This window comes from Rattus norvegicus, chromosome 2 (assembly GCF_021556685.1).
Source record: "Rattus norvegicus strain SHRSP/BbbUtx chromosome 2, alternate assembly SHRSP_T2T, whole genome shotgun sequence".
NCBI classification, from domain to species: Eukaryota; Metazoa; Chordata; class Mammalia; order Rodentia; family Muridae; genus Rattus; species Rattus norvegicus.
The window spans coordinates 232789654-232805906 of record NC_141535.1 but is presented as its reverse complement, the minus strand read 5'-3'; the positions used below and the strand labels follow the sequence as shown (position 1 = coordinate 232805906).

At 41.7% G+C, this 16253-nt stretch overlaps 1 protein-coding gene across 2 annotated transcripts in view; it reads right to left on the bottom strand.

Annotated features, from left to right (window-relative positions):
- Nucleotides 1–716: 716 nt before the first annotated feature.
- The window catches only part of Unc5c (unc-5 netrin receptor C), a 372474-nt gene continuing 356937 nt past the window's right edge, over nt 717–16253 (bottom strand). For both annotated transcript variants that reach the window (NM_001415084.1, NM_199407.2), the window contains 2 exon segments: nt 717–7283; nt 8040–8218. In NM_001415084.1, the coding sequence (NP_001402013.1) occupies nt 7118–7283; nt 8040–8218 (345 nt within the window). In that variant the 3' untranslated portion in view covers nt 717–7117.

The window sequence follows — 16253 nt, the reverse complement described above, 5'->3', positions numbered from 1 at the left end:
TGGAGGGTAAAGTTCTGTTCACTGTCAAAGTGGCCTTTGTTAGTTAGTCAAGAAGCACAAAGGTCAGGGTAGATGGCAGTCAATTTACAGGATTTCTCCAAGTCAGTGCATCATTGAGCTGACTCTGCTCTTCCTCCCCAGAGGCACAGCTGCTTTCCACGTCAAACCTGGAAACTTTCTGTTTGCTCACCCGAGTAACTGAGGTCTGCACTAAGGGCGACATATCTTCTGGGACTCATGATAGCTCTGGGATGCCTCATGGGGCTTCTTTTGTTTTCTATTATTGTAATTATTTACAAACTCCACTTGAGATCAGATCTTTGAGTGTAGCACATGGCCATGTTTTATGATAGGCTCCAGAAAATGTTGATACAGGGGGCCAGAATGTGTTGCTGTATTAACTGCTCACTGGTATCCCCCGTAAGCCTTTCTACACGAACCAGCTACATCCAGAAAAAGGAACCAGCGCCTCTAGAGGTGGGTCAAGGTATTGTTCCAGAGATTGCAATGTGTAATGTTGCCAGAGAATCAGCCTTCTAGAACTTTACCCTACCATGGAGGAAGGTTATGATTACCATTCACACAAGACACAAAGGTTTTTTGTTTTATTTTTGTTTTTTTATTTGTTTGTTTTTGTTTGTTTGTCTTACTGAAAAAAATCCCCAATAACTTCTGGACACAAAGCATCTCTGTGCTGTAAAGAAACAGAGCCTCTATTGCTTATAAATATAATTTATTACCTGTTTAAAAATTCTTTCTTACATTTGTACACGTTGGCTGACAGAGTAAATGCAGGCAATTTACAAACCAAGGGGACTGCAGGAAAATTGGGTGAGAGGCAACCAGGGAGAGAAAAGAGGCACACCCAAAGCTGGTATCCCTCACCTCCACCGCACAGCAAGGCGACAAGCGGAGTGCTGCAGAGCACTCCTCAGCCACTAGGGGTCATTAGAAAAGGAATTGCATAGAAGATACAGCAAGACAGAATTCTGTAACAAAGGAAGGAAGGGTTCCATATCTGGGAAGCCAAGGTCATGTTGTTTTGCTAAAAGAAGGGAAAAAAAAAAACTGACAGAGCTTAAAATTTCAACCTGATACTTCTGAAGTTGACCTGGTCCAAAGAAGACAGCAGGAGGGTGACCCAGCCTCTTTTTAGCAGCAAGCTGGGGATTGTTCTCTGATGAATATGGGTTTTCTTCTTTAGAACAAGGAGGAAGATGACTGGTTCCTTACAGCTCAACATTAAGCTTAATACACACAACACTGTGACATCTAACACACACACACACACACACACACACACACACACACACACACACACAGAGTAATGATATTCCCTGCAACTTGGCTAAATACATTGTCTGAAAGGTAAGGGCATCAATACCCATAGTAGGACTAGGAACAAGTGAAAGAAAGAACGCAAGTCATGTGTTTAACTGGCTCTTCTTTCTTTCCAATAATCTGGAGAAAAAAATGTCTGAATCCATATATGTGCAGTTATGGGTGCCATTGATGACTTTAGGAACACAGAAAGGGCAAAGGTATGTTCTACTAGCTGTGAATTTGTTTCGTACGCCATCTTAAAATTGCTTTAACATAGCACAGGGCTCATCATGATGCTTTGATGTTGCCACATCTTCATGCTGAGTGAAGATCAAAGGCAGAGAGCTCGTCCCTTAGGCTGCCCATCAGGACAACCAGCCCACAGTTCAGTCACCATGGCTGGGTGTCATCGGGCTCCATGGCATTAGGCCTTTGGCATGTAAGGATGACATGGAGTTTAGGCTTATTTAAAATGGGTCATACAGTATGATAGCCTGCAATTTATAATTCTGCTCTAGCACAGGTTCCCAAATGATATATAAAAAGCTGGTGTACCGTAGTAAATAACATGGCTGGTGGACAGCTGATTGTATCTCAGGACAGTCCCTGGTTTTCTGCTTAACAACTAGTGGGGTTGGCCATGACGGTCCTGATATATGGCAGGAGCTTCCAATTTAGGATTCTGGTAATTCTTGGGATAGATTCATTCATAGTTGTGTATACTGAAGACTTGCAGGTCACCTCTTACATTTCATTGGCTTTACCTGCTAGCATGTTTATGGAGTATGTCTTATTTGTCCTGAGGATACCCCAGCCATACTGAAATAGGCCTCTGAAAATACCTTTGGTTGAATAAGCCCGTTAATATCCCACCACAGATCAATAAAGGAAGCAGCCAAGCCCACTGGACTTTCTGAAGACCATTGCAATAGGTTTTCAGGAAAAAAGGGCAACCATTTGTTCAAAAGGACTAAAGGATTCACAACCACACTGTTAGTTTGACGAGATACTCCACCCAGGTACATGCAGGCCATCTCTACTCATTTAACAAAGCTTACATAAGTGTCAGATTTTGGGAAACATAACTTCATATGGCTTACTTAGCCCATATGAACATAATAAATGTATTCCTCATAGTCCCAATTACATCAGGAAATTCTCAGGTAACTGTTAAAGTGGTCAGTGTAAGCAGAGGTGGTACAATCGGATCTCTTGGGGCAGAGAAACAGTACTCTGTTGTACAGAGAGTTGTAAGAGTTATAAGTCAATGTCAGCTCAGTATGCTTTAAAAATACAAAAACAATACAAAACTAAAGGAATAAGATAGTTGGTCCCACGAGGCACTCAGAAGGCAAAACCAGTTTTATTATCTTGAGAATAATAATAAAAATATTTTTCTTTTGGATCTATAAAATAAGATGCTCATTGGCCATTATCATCTTTACAAATGACTGATTTGAACAATGATGTTCTGATTTACAAAGCTTCTCAGAAAAGGCATCTCAAGCCTAATTCCACCCCCCACTGTGTTTCTGTAGTCCCTCCTTTGCCACCCTGGCCTTGGACTTGCATTAGTATCTATCTCTGAATGGATCTCTTTTCTGGAGCAATTACTCAGCTCAAATTCATGTTCATCTTGGAGACTCGCAACAAGTCAATCTTTTCTACTTGTTCTCTCATATTGTTCAACATCCTTCTACACTGATTGGCTCCAGAGCACAGACTGTAGGCATATGTATGGATTCTGGGGCAGGACATCAACCTTATAAGCTCTCCTTTGTCCTGTGGCTATGGAGGTGTGAATGACGCAGGATCACAGCTGCCAAGTCCTCATCGGAGACACACAGAGATGTAGCAACCATCTACCCTGCTCCAGATATGAACTGTCTAAATCCCACCCTCTGAAGGTTTCCTTTTCAAACACTTTTAGAAGAAATGTCTTTAATACCTGTTTCCTAGAGGATCCTAAATATAGCTATGGCAACTTTTCCCTCAAGAATGTCTCTACTCTTTGATAGTGGAATAATTAAAATCTATAGACTCATAGCATATGTGAAAATAGCTAATGCTATACTTTGATCTTGGACTTCTCATCTCCCAAATTATTCTTTCCCCGAAGAGATTAATTTGCTCAGGTCAGGATGAAGTTCTTGTGTAGCAGAGACAATGTGAGTGCTTTGAAGATGTTTGGGCTGTGACTTTCTTGACACACCCTTCTACTCATGTACTCAAGCCCATTTGAATTAATGTCATAACAATAAGATGAGGTCATGGAGTGTTAGATTCCTGATCTCAGAAAGTCTACTTCATTGAAAGAGTATCACCTTGATTAACAGCCACAACTCCCACATCCATAGACACAGGACTCTCATTTCCAGATGCAGAGCAGGTTGAAGCAGGTCTATGGTACATACTTAAACTCCCACCACATGAGAGAGGCAGGGGCAACAGGGTGATGGATTTGAGGGTGTTCTGGAATACCTAGTAAGAATATATATCAAAATAGTAAATCAAATAACAAAACCCCAAAGGGGATGCCATGCGTTTGTATATGTATGTGGAGATGGTGGACAGGGGGGCTTCTTTGTGACTAGAGCTTATGCTTCTAAAAGTTAATGTTTTGGAATTAAAAGATTTCAAATATGCAAAACCCAATGGCATTCATAAATAAAGAATGACAACTTTCAGAGACTTTTTAATATAGATTCCATATATGTCTATTACTAGAAAATAACTTAAGGTGTGAATGAGTAATTTGATGAGGTAATATACCCAGAAAATTGTGGAATAGATGATTTAACTGAAGAATATGAGAATAAGAGAGTTACGCACGTGGGTAAATTCCCCCACGTCTGTCACAAATGTTATGTCAAACTCCACAGGTACTTAACTGTCAACTTTTTGTAAGCTGTATGTAAAATTGAGTAACTATGTGGCAGGCCACTAGATGGCACCATGCACAAATAATTAGTTTTTTTTAACCCACCCAGAGCAAGCAAGGCTTTCCTCAGAAGCTCTGTAGAAGTCAGACATGCCACAGAGGTGATGATGAAGCTCCCTCTAAAATGAACTATGCCAGGTGAACCTGGTGTGTTGGAAAGCAGCAATCTAACAACTATTATTTTCTTCCTAAGGAGAAAGAGCAGACTGCTTAAGAGGAAATTATTTGATGTTTGGTATGTTCTAGTTTGGAAACTGTCATTCGCATGACAGAAAAGTAGTTTTATGACAAATGATTCCTTCATAAGATATCAGTAATGTTTCCTTTTCCTGTTGTGAGAGTCTGAATAGAAAAGCCACTATCTCTAGATGCTTGAACATGAGGACTCTGAAAAGACTCAATAATGTTGCTTTGGTTATATTCAGTATGTCTATGATGGTTACTTAACGGGTTTTTAGGATAAATTATCCAGAACAGCAACATGTTTGTCCCTCTTGACTTAGCACAAAGCATTGAAGTTACACAGAATATCCAGTCAAGATCTCTCAGTTTGGATTACTTGGATGGTTCCAAAATCCAAGTAGCGAAGAGGAACATCCACACCTTTGTTTCAAGAGGCAGCAATGACTGTCTTTCTTCCTCTTGCTTTTTAAGAATATCTATCAAACTCTTAAAAATTCAAAGAAACTCATAGTTCTAGACATCAGCCACTGGGCTTTCTTAGGAGTATAGAATTCGCCTCCCACCACCAGTGGAACCAGGAGTCTTACATATGAATGAGGTTAGAGAGATTGGAGGATACATCTCTGAAAGAGAAGAAAAATACCGTGAAGGAAGTCTCCACAACTGTTTCCATGGTTCCTTAATGACTACAGTGGAAGGAATGGAGAGTATCAGGAAGTAAAAGAATTGGAGGGAGCATTAGGCAAAACGATTCCCAACTGGAATCCACTCAGCAACCTGGATACTTCCAGCCCCAAAGTATACCACAGCCACATTTTGAAGTCTCTGACTTAAGGACACGGGTGCTTCCTATTTAACTGCAACTGTAACTATGGGGTTGCTAAGTTTTCATTCACCATCTGCTGAATGGAGTTCCTATATCAAAAACAAAACAAAACAAAACAACAACAACAAAAAGCCCCAAAGAAACAAACAAACCAAAACCAAGATGGTCCCAAGGAGAACTTGTGGTATGTACAACATTTTATAGGGTTAAAGGGATAATAAAAGCCTGTAAATACAACTGCATATTATTAAAGCAAAGATTAATAAAGGAAGAAAAATGGTACCAAGTCCTTCAGCTGCATGGGCTTTTAGTAGAAATGGTCTTGAGATCTAGAGATCAATAAATGGGTAAAGTAGAATTTACAATTAGTTGGTCGGCTGGAGGGTAGGGCCCCACTAGAGGTCAAGACAATAAGAAAAGGATGCCCTCTCTCGGTGAACATCATGCAACGATGATACAAAGACAAAGGCAAACAAATAAATGCATGTTGAAGTCATCCCCCTTTCAAGTCAATCCTGCCTGCAAGATGTAAAAGGCTGATGATATCCCAATGGGATATCAGCATGCTGGAACCTTGAGATGATCTGGTCTCCATTGTTTACATAGAAGGACAATGAGCTCCAGTGACTCTCAGGGTTCTCCCCAAAGTCACACAGCCAGACAGTGACCAACTTCACAAGGATAACTTTTCCTGATTCCTAGTTCACTGTTACCCACAGTCCCACTGCCTCCCAGAAAGACAGCCACAAAAGTAAATGAACTTTACATAGAGAACTCTCCTCATGATAAGAGCAAGAGGAGAAAGGCTCTGACCAAGCAAGCTGAAAGAGCAGACATAGCCACTGAGCATTTTTGTCTTTTCCACCACAGAATAGTAGGTCAAAGGTCAAGGAAGCAAAAGCTATTGAACTAAACTGGTGACCATATCCCACCTCTTTAGGCAAGAAAGGGAGGCAGGCCCAGTCAACACCAAACACTAACAGTATTGCTAACTAAAACAAAAGAAAAATCTTTTCACTAGAATAGTTGTGATAATCATCAGTAATAATGATAATACTTTTTCAAAAAACACTTGAAATTGCTTATTACAAACACACACGTGACACAGAAATGTTTGTGTGGAGGGACCTGAGTCGCTACCTTCCCTGTAATACCACAGCAAAGGTTGTTCCCAAAGGACACCGACCGGGCCCCCCCATCACGTAAGGAATTTTAGCAATTTCTCCTTTACATTGAGATTCTCCACTTCCCTGATACCAATGGCAATACTGGTCCAACAAGTTTCAGAAACAGAACACTGATGGGAAGATTATCTGAGACACTCGATGTACACAATTTGTAGCAAAAAGTCTGTGATTTCTCTGTAAATTACTAATCTGAAATAGACACAATCAACCGTCCACAGCTTCAACTTCAAATGATCTGAACAAAAATAGAACGAGCCATGGACAGCGTCTGCATCCCTGTCCAATTTGATGTAAACAACATTTGTAGAAACTGGGTTTGTTAAGAAAGTTTATCCATACATCTGGATAGCAATATAAAGCGTTTCCTAGGAAACTGTAAGATCCTGTACCATACAGCATACAGCCCAATGAAGAGAAAATTAGATTGATTGTTAAATTCAAGGTACAAATTTACACATTGTTTTCCTTAGCTCCCGTGGTGGTACTGTCCGAATGAAGTGGGCGTGTACCTTGGTGGTTGTATCTGTCCCCCACGTTTCCTGTTGCCATCTTGCCTGTAAAGCGCCTTGGTCCTATCTGGATTTCCTCCTCAGATGTGGTTCCCCTGAACACAGACTCCCTGTGTAATTTTGTCCTTCAGTGTCGGTTCCGGTGTGGTCAATACTGACCTTCTGCTGCCAAGGACACTACGGTTTCGTGTCTTCCCATTTCTTCCAGGACGGCTGCCAGCATGCTCAGGTTTCCATCGGGGAAGTTCTGTGCTTCCCAGAGATCCAGGATTACGCCAGTCGGGCTCGATTTGGTGGCAAAGTAATTCAAGTACCTGCAATTGGGAATGGGAAACGTGGCTGAAAGGTGGGATTTACAGGTCTAGTTACAGTATTATCTTCTCCTCTAAGTCTGTGCTCAACCTGACTGTCTTGAAGGACATTAGTCCTACAGTGGACTCCAGTGAAACCCATTTAACGATTGCTCTATTCCTAATTAGATCAGCCCCAGACAGGACATGTGCTGTTTAACTTTGTTAACCTCAACTCTGAATAGGATAATTTAAGAGACAATGTGTCTGTGGGTTTTGTCCTAAACAGGAAATCAAGAGGCGTGTATGTTTTCTGTCCAGCCCAGACTCTGATGATCTTTGACAGGTCACGCCACATCTCTTCTTTGGAGGTGACAGATACATTCTACAAGGCAGAGGCTCTCGGGGTCTCTTTATAACTTAATACAAGTGCCTGTGTGAGCATGTAAATTATTCATCACACATTACGTCTTGTTCAACTGGTGATGGATGAGCAATAATTACTTTAGTGAATAGACATCATATTCAGGAGCTTTTAGCACATGAGCTAGACCAAGTAGATCACAAATCTTGACACTGATAAATGTCATATAACCCAGGACTTCTCTTGGAACTGTTTGGAAGCTCCTAGTACAAGAGCTTAATGCATACTTTCAGAATGAAAATGTAAACAGATATGTAGTGGGAAGAAAAAAACTATTACTTTCTATCTAACTACTTTCAGTCCTGGGGACCTCTGCCAAAGGAAAGCCGTAGGTCCAGAAGCCTGGGCACACTCACCTGTCCAGGTTAAGTTTGTGGGCCAGCATCCTCCAGTCATGGCCTCTTGTTTGGGGGGCATCCAGGCTGCTACATAGCTTCTGCCGGATAGGAAGAGGGATGCTGAAAGCACTTGGTCCAGTGACAGTGGTAATGGTGCTAGCAGGGTCCAGGAGAGGCAAATCGATACCAGTAGGTTCCTGTAGGAGGGACATCACTTTATTTGTAGAAGACAAATGTAATCCCTGTTGACCCAATCAGTATAATGCTTTGCTCTCAGTTGGATATTCTCTGTATCCAACTTGAGATGGATACAGAGAGTAAGTTCTGTTCTCTTTAGGAAGGACAGTTTCTTCCTGGCCTGGAAGTAGTAGGTTAGTATAAGCAGGACATTGGGAGGTAGTTTTGTATAGCCCTGTGTTCAGGGGTCATAGGTCAGGACTGGGCAGGGCAGAAAGCTCTGGTGAAATTCCACAATGGCTTCCCTAATGAGACACTCCAAGACGGCAGTTCTCAACCTGTGGGTCATGATCACCAGAACACATATACTTCTAGTGGCCTTAGGGACTGAGATACTTCTCAGTATCAAAATTACAGATATGAAGTGGCAACATAAATAAATTTATGATTGGGAATTCCGAAGACCATCAGAAACGTGTTTTCCGATGACGGTTTAGATGTTGGAAATGCTCAAAAGGAAGTTCTTTCTGAAGGAATAAGTAGATCTGAGATAAATAAGTTCTTCTAGAAGCCACTAACCCTAAAGGCCTCCCCTCTGTGAACGCACAGGAAACTCCATCTAGCCCTGTGAAGGTGGCTCCCTTCCTCTCTTGCTTCATAAAATGGGACTAGGCTAAGAGATATCAAATTAAGACAAATTCTTAAAAAAAAAAAAAAGAAAATAGTAAACACAGAATATTGCCTTAGGGCAAGCCACTAACGGTATCCTCTAATTGCTGAACCTCCTTGCTTATTTTTTTTAAATCCAATTTTAGTAGAGAAAACTATAAATTGGCTCTTAAAATAGTTTCAGCTCATAAAGCAGCACAAATGCAAAATCTAAATTTCATCTGCAAGAGAAACTCTAATCACTTTCTGATCACTTCTGCTGGTCTGAAAGCAAGAGGAAATGTTGCTTGGGAACCATTAAAGCAATAAGAAGAAATCTTCTTGATCTGCTTTCAATGTCACCTCCTTTGTAAGGCAGGTAACTCCTTGGTGTGCACAAGTAGTTGCTGGAGGAGAAACTAGCCACAGACAGGGGTCATCCTGAAGTCTGATATTCTTCTAAGCTCTCAGCTTTGGGGGTGGAGGAGTGGTCAGTGCCAATACTGTTAGGGCCCTCATGTCCTGCCCTGAATCTGAGGCCTCTGCAGCTTTGAGGAGCAGGTGGAGTCTCTCAGCTGGCTGACACCCAAGTGTGACACACAGGGTGGTCTGCTTTTTGGGGAGCAGTTGGCCAATGCTGATTTTCAACTTCTATCATCATTCTGGATAAGACTCATTGGAAGAATTGGAGGACATGCTAGAGAAAATTGTTTTTCTGTTTTTGTTTGTTGTTTTTAAATTATAGAATATAGACAATAGTCCTGGCTTTGAGCAAAGTATCAGGGCACAGAACCCATAGCTTGGCAAAGAGACGGTGCTGGCTCCTGTATATTAGCTCTGGCTCCATGGCTAGACTGTGGGCTGGCAGCTTGCAAGCATCCGCAGGATTAGAGAGCTCTGATGAGACCGAAAACCTGCAGCTCTTTCCCCTCAGGCACAGAGCTCTGCCCAAAAGCATGAGTTTATAACCTCCAGGGTCACAGGGCTTCAAAAAGGCAAGCAGAGTCATTGAGGGGCACATATCAATGCTGATTGGTGGATTCATGTTGGAAATGTTAGGACTCAAGAGGTGCAATGATTCTGTTGGGCACATGACTGCACTGTTGTGGGGAAGCAGAGAAGTTCACGCTATCTCTATAGTTTAGTGACTTTGCCCTGGTTCAAGTCCTCATACTCCTTTACGGGAAATGACAATTGTGACTACTCCTTAGGCCCAGAAGGAAAACCTACCATCCCCTTAAGTACATCCTCCACCTTGATTGTCCTTGGATGGGAGTGGAGGTTAAAGTCTGCACATGATGGCTTGTGAAGCATGGATTCTTCTCCCCAAAGAGTTCTATCATGGTTGGCCATGGTATCTTCCTGCTGCTTGCCTGTCCTCTGCCCTGCACTCCTGCAAGCCTGTCTTCCCACGTGGTTCACCATGTGCACCATGTTTCCCTGACCTTTTTTCCTAATCAATCAATCATTCATTCATTCATTCATTCATCCAACCATCCATCATTCATTCATTCGTTCATTCATTCACTCAAGAAAGTGTTTAATGTCTTTTCTCCATGACATTTCAACCTTAAAATTTTGTACGTGTGTGTGTGTGTGTGTGTGTGTGTGTGTGTGTGTGAGTGTGTGTATCTGTGCTATTGCTTAGAAGCCATGGGACAACTGTGAGTATCATTCCTGAGGTACTGTAGCTCTTTCGTTTTTGAGTCTACATCTCATCTAGAAGGCTAGGCTGTCTCCTCCTTTCCTCAGAGCTGGAAATATTAATGCATGTTGCACCATGTCTCAGGTATTTAACTGTATGTGGTTAATGTTCTGACTTCATGGAAGCAAAAAGGGTCAAGTGACTGAATCTCGTTGCTCTTTTCTATAACCCCCATCTTTTTCAATCTCCAGTTCTTAGTATTTCACTTCCAGGTCAGTGTCTTATTGTTGTTCTTTGTCTTAGAGAGAGAGAGAGAGAGAGAGAGAGAGAGAGAGAGAGAGAGAGAGAGAGAGAGAGAGAGAGATTGATTGATTGATTGTGCAGTTTGGCTTATTTTACCTAATGTAATAGCCTCCATCCAGTTCTAGCTATGTGCTATGCTATGGCAAATTACAGGATTCCATTATTCTTTATGGCTGAGTAATGCTCCACTGTTATACACAGCATGTTTATTTTGTTGAGGGTGGCTAGGCTGAATCTATGACTTAACCATTGAGAGTTTTGCTGCAATAAACAAGAGTACGTAGGCCTGTTTGATTAGCTAGTTCAATTTCCTCTGGTTATATACTTAGAAGTGGGATAGCTGGATCATACAGGGAACTATTTTTAGTATTTTCTGGCACCTTTAAAATGACTGTACTAATTATATTCCCATCAACAATATGAGTCCCTTTTGGCCACATGCTCATTAGCCTTTATTGTTTGTCACTTTGATCATAGCCCTACTAACTGGGGTAAATGACATCACAGAGTGGCTTTAATTTGTATTCCCCGATGGCTAACTGAGCACTTTTCCCCATGTATGTTGGCCATCCGTGTTCTTTTGAGAAGGGCCTTTGTCATAATTTGTTCATTTTAAAAGTTAATTTTTTTAGTTCTTTCTATTTTCTGGCTAAGAACCAGTCACCCTTGAAACTGGCATGTGTTTTCTCCCATCCTGTAGCTCTCTGTCCGTGTGCGGATCATTTCCTTTGCTGTACAAAATCTTTGTAATTTGAGTGATCCTAGCTTTCAAGTGTTTCCTCTATTTCCCGAGGTTTGGTTTTCCAATCCAGAAAAATCATCACCTTTAACAAGGTTTTGAGTTGTTTCCATTGTGTTTTTTTTCCCCCAGTAGTTTCCAAGTTTCAGGTTAGGCTTTGTGTGTAGGGTGAGGAGGATTATGTCTCAGTCTTCTACATGTGTTGATTTTCCCCAACATCACTTGTTTAGGGACCATTCTCAGTCCAGTGTGCAGCATTGGTAACTCCATTGAAAACATCTAGATGTACGTGCATACACTTACTCCTGGGATGCTGCATGACTGACATCCATGGCTCCACAGTAAGTGCTAGGATCAGGTATTGTGATGACCCCTACTTTGCTGATTTCACCCAGGATTGCTTTAGGTATTTATTTTTTTTAAGAAATATACTTTAAGCCTTATGCATTTTAGGTTTGTCTTGAACCCAAAGTTGACTCTGAGTAATATAGAAATTTTAAGGCATTGATTTTTATAATTCACGGACATGGGAGTTTTTTCCATCTTGTATGTGTGTGTGTACTATCCAATATTTTTCATGAGTGGTTTGTGCTTTTTCACTGCAAATTTTTTCTCCTTCCATTAAGTTTATCCAAAGGTATATTTTTTTCTCTGCCTACTATAAACAGCATTGTAGTCATGATTTCTCTCCACAATTCATCTTTGATGTGTAAATAAACTAGTGAATTCTATGAGTTGATTTTGTATCTGACTGAATTATCAATTATACTCTTTGGAGTCTATTTTTCTGTGGATAGAAACATACCATGAGCATAAAGAGAGACTTTAATTTTTCCTTTCCAATTTGTTAGTCTTCTCTTTATTTCTCTTGTTAGATTGCTCTGTTTATTTGTATTATTCTTAGTAAGAGATATGAAAGCGGATACTTACATATGTGTCCCTGACTTAAAAGAAAAAGCCTTCACCTTTCCCCTACTCAGTATGATAAAGTTGTGGGCTTACCATATATTATATTTTATGTTCATGTATGCTTCTTCAACATACAATCTGTTTGAAGCTTTTAACATCTAGAGTTGTTGAATTGTGTTATGGCTTTCCTATATCCGGGATGCTCATATTTTTTAAATCTTTCATTCTGTACATATGATACATGATGTTTGGTTTGCATGCATTAAATAATTAAACCATCCTTTCATCTCTGGGATGAAGCCTCTTCATCAGAATTTTGTGTTTATTTTGTCATAGGTATTGGTCTTTAGCTGTCGCATGTCTAATTTTCTTAAAAGGCAATGTTGGTATCATAGCTTCAAAACTGCCCTCTCATGAAAACTGTGGAATAGTGTGAAAAGAATTGGACGTAGTTCTTCTTTAAAAGTTTAGCCCCTACTTTTGATTAATCAGTGAAGGATATGCATAGCCCCCACCTACGGCTATGTGGGTCTCTATAGGCCATGGTGGAAACTGAGCTCCAGTTCTGACTTAGAGTAGGGAACCCCTACAATTCTGCTTCCCTCACTTCTCAGTCTGGCCCCAACCCTTCTCAGGTCACCATCTTGGTGTTACTTGCCCTGATTGAGTGCTGGGACGTTCGTTCTCCTGCTTCTTATTCCTACTACCACTACTAGAAGCATCCCTTTGACAGGCCTTTCCTTTAACATGTTACACACATGCCTTAAAATTTGACAAAAAGAACTTGTGCTACAACACCCTTCTTCATATATACCAAGACACCCTACCTGGAGGCCAGCCAGGACATGGCCATAACTCTTCCCGTATTCCTCAGGTTCAGCCCTATGCATACTGGATGAACTGCAAATTCCTTTACCTTCTTCATTTCTTGTCAGAGAATTTTATTTGTTGTTTTTATCAACAGATTCCCCTGTACTACTTACTCACATGGTACCCTATACACTGAAGTTACTCAATTACTGTTTGCCTAAATGGGAACAGGTATGTTTTGCTATGGTAGGAAGACAGTGAAACCCATTCCTGCTAAATTCCACCTGCAGAGTTGAGTGTTCTGTTTCCTTCTAACTAATTGCAAATGAGGTCTTGATTCTTCTCATTGGTAAACCCCTAGGGTAAAGAAGGGCTAGTTTAAAATAGATATGGATCTCAGGAAAGCCTCACATAGTCAGCTCATCTCCTTCTTGTTCAGCAGGGAGCCAGCACCATTTTATGTGGGCATTGCCCTAACTCCTAACTTGTTTACTCTGCCTGTGTCTATGAAACAAGCTTTGTACTACACTTACTGGATGGCTGATAGCATACTCTATAATACAATACATTGCAAGTAATCAGAGGAAATTCACATGTACATTTATGTTTAAATTTCATGTAGTAATTTTCATTTGCTATTGGCTTTTCTTTTACTTCCAGGTAAAAGTAGAGATTAGTCTCACAGAGTGTTTATTACAATAATCTTTTATGATAGCGGAACCATCTGCTTTTGATGTTATAATTTTCTTAGTTAACCATATGATTTTTCAGCATTAACCAAACATCTGTTCTGGGTGATCAACCCACAACTTTAGTTGAGTGGTAGTTTTCTTTATATAGTTTATAGAAGCCATAAATCCTCCTTTACATCTTAAGATTGATTCTTCCTTCCTTCTTTCCTTCTTTCCTTCCTTCCTTCCTTCCCTTCCTCCCTCCCTCCCTTCCTCCCTCCCTCCATCCCTCCTCCTCCTCCTCCTCCTCTTCATCCTCCTCCTCCTCCTTCTTCTTCTTCTTCTCCCTCCCCCCTCTCTCTCTTTTAATTTCTGGATTATTGAGACAGGTAGCCTGTGTAGCCTTGGCTATCCAAGAACTCAGTGTCTAGACCAGACTGACCTTGAAGTCAGATAGTTGTGATCTGCAATTTGGGCACTGGAGCTATACCCAGGTCTTGTGCAAGAGCAGCAAGGGCTCCAAGCCATCTATACAGTCTGAGCTTTATCTGGTGTTTTGAGAACAGGACACCTGATGCTTAAGCTGGCAATGGATTCCCTGATCAGAGAGGCAGAAGCTTGCTGAAGCCAGTTATTCCAGTGAAGAATAGTGGATGTGATCACATGCCAGGGGGCGAGTTCCGCTTATGACACTTCCTAAACGTTCAGGCCCTGAATATTCTCAGTAGCCCTACCTAATAGTGAGAGGATTTATTATGATTGGTCTTTGTCGACTGCTAAGACGACACCAAAGCCTAAAACACTTCAAGTTTTCCTTCCTTCTCTGTACCATATTTTCACTTTGGACAACTGTTTTACCTGGCCCCTGTCTAAAGAAACAAAAAATGTAATATCCTTCATCATTTTCATCTCGACACCAAGATTTTAGTCTTCAAGGTATTTTCCTTCTGAAACATGTTCTCTTCAGTGAGAGGCTTTTTTAAGACATCTGGGAAAGGGGATATAGAAGAACAGGTGATGACTCTTGAGAAAGCCATGCTGTATGCATGTCCTGTCCAGACTGGTCCCTGTGGTGGGTAAAGTTTCCACCCTGGGCTCTAGAGGCCCTGAGTTGTATGATTTTATTAATGACCTCTGGTGAGTGGCCTTCATTAGTAGGTCACTAGTGGGAAAAGGAAAAGACAACGTATTCTAAATAAGACATAATTCTCTGGGGATAGGATATTGGAATTAGACCCCCTTAGATGCTGTCATCTTGCCTTGTGATCAAAAGAGCAGGGCTCAGAAGAAAGTTACCACAAATGAAGCCTTTTCTCTATTTATACCAACTTCTGAATCATACCGCGCTACTTCTCAGTGTTTGATGAAGACTTGGGTCACTGGACTCCTCAGAGCCCATTGCTCTTCTGCCGAGAGCCTCATACTGCTCCAGCACCACCATCAGTGCTAGAAACCTTCCTCCCTGTTCCCAAACCCAACCTGCATTCAAATGATAACCACAGTAATGGAATGCAGGGACACAGAAGTACAAGCGATAGCATGTTCCTGAATCCCCAACGTTTTTTTCCCAGTCTGGTCACTTCTTCCATTCCGAGTTTCATGCGCTCGTCTGTCACACGCGGGCAAATGCCTGCTGCGTGACTACAGGGTTGGCCTCTGAGCTGACTGCCAAGTTGCAAAAGCAATAATCTTTTTTCTGTGTTGGCACCAGAAAGGAGTCCTTAAGTTGTGATCACACTTTGCAAAACTGCCCTTTCTGTGTGAGGAGCTAGCAGCCCTCCCTGGTGGGGGAGAGCTCAGAGCCGGCTCGGCTCTCCTTTCTTTGTGGCTGCATCTGATCCACCTTTTCAGGGAGCAGCAAATGTTCATGCTGAACAGAAAGCATGCATCAAAGGGCCAGACTCCTTGCCCCCCTCCAAAATTCCACAGCCTTTGTTGTCCCAGGAGCTGGGTGGTTATTGAACTTTGCAGACCTGCTGGGCCAGGAAAGTGAAAGCACCCTCCGAAGCCAGCAGGGGTGGTGCTGTGTGCCTGGGAGATAGGGCTGTGCATCCAAAGGCCTGGCGGTTGCCATGGCACCCTGACACAGAGATCATTCCTTATGAATGTCACCGAGGTCTGTGACTAAAGTTGTTTATGAGTCAGAAGTCTCATGAAACTACAGGAGGAGAGGATGACCTCGCCTCACAGGCTGTGGGAAAGAAGATTGGAGCTTCAATAAGCTCACACGCTCTCCCCACCCCACCCACCTCTGCCTCCTTTGCTAAGGGAGACCATCTTTAAATAGGACATGTGGCACAAGACAGGCCAGACAGACTGACATTGCAGTC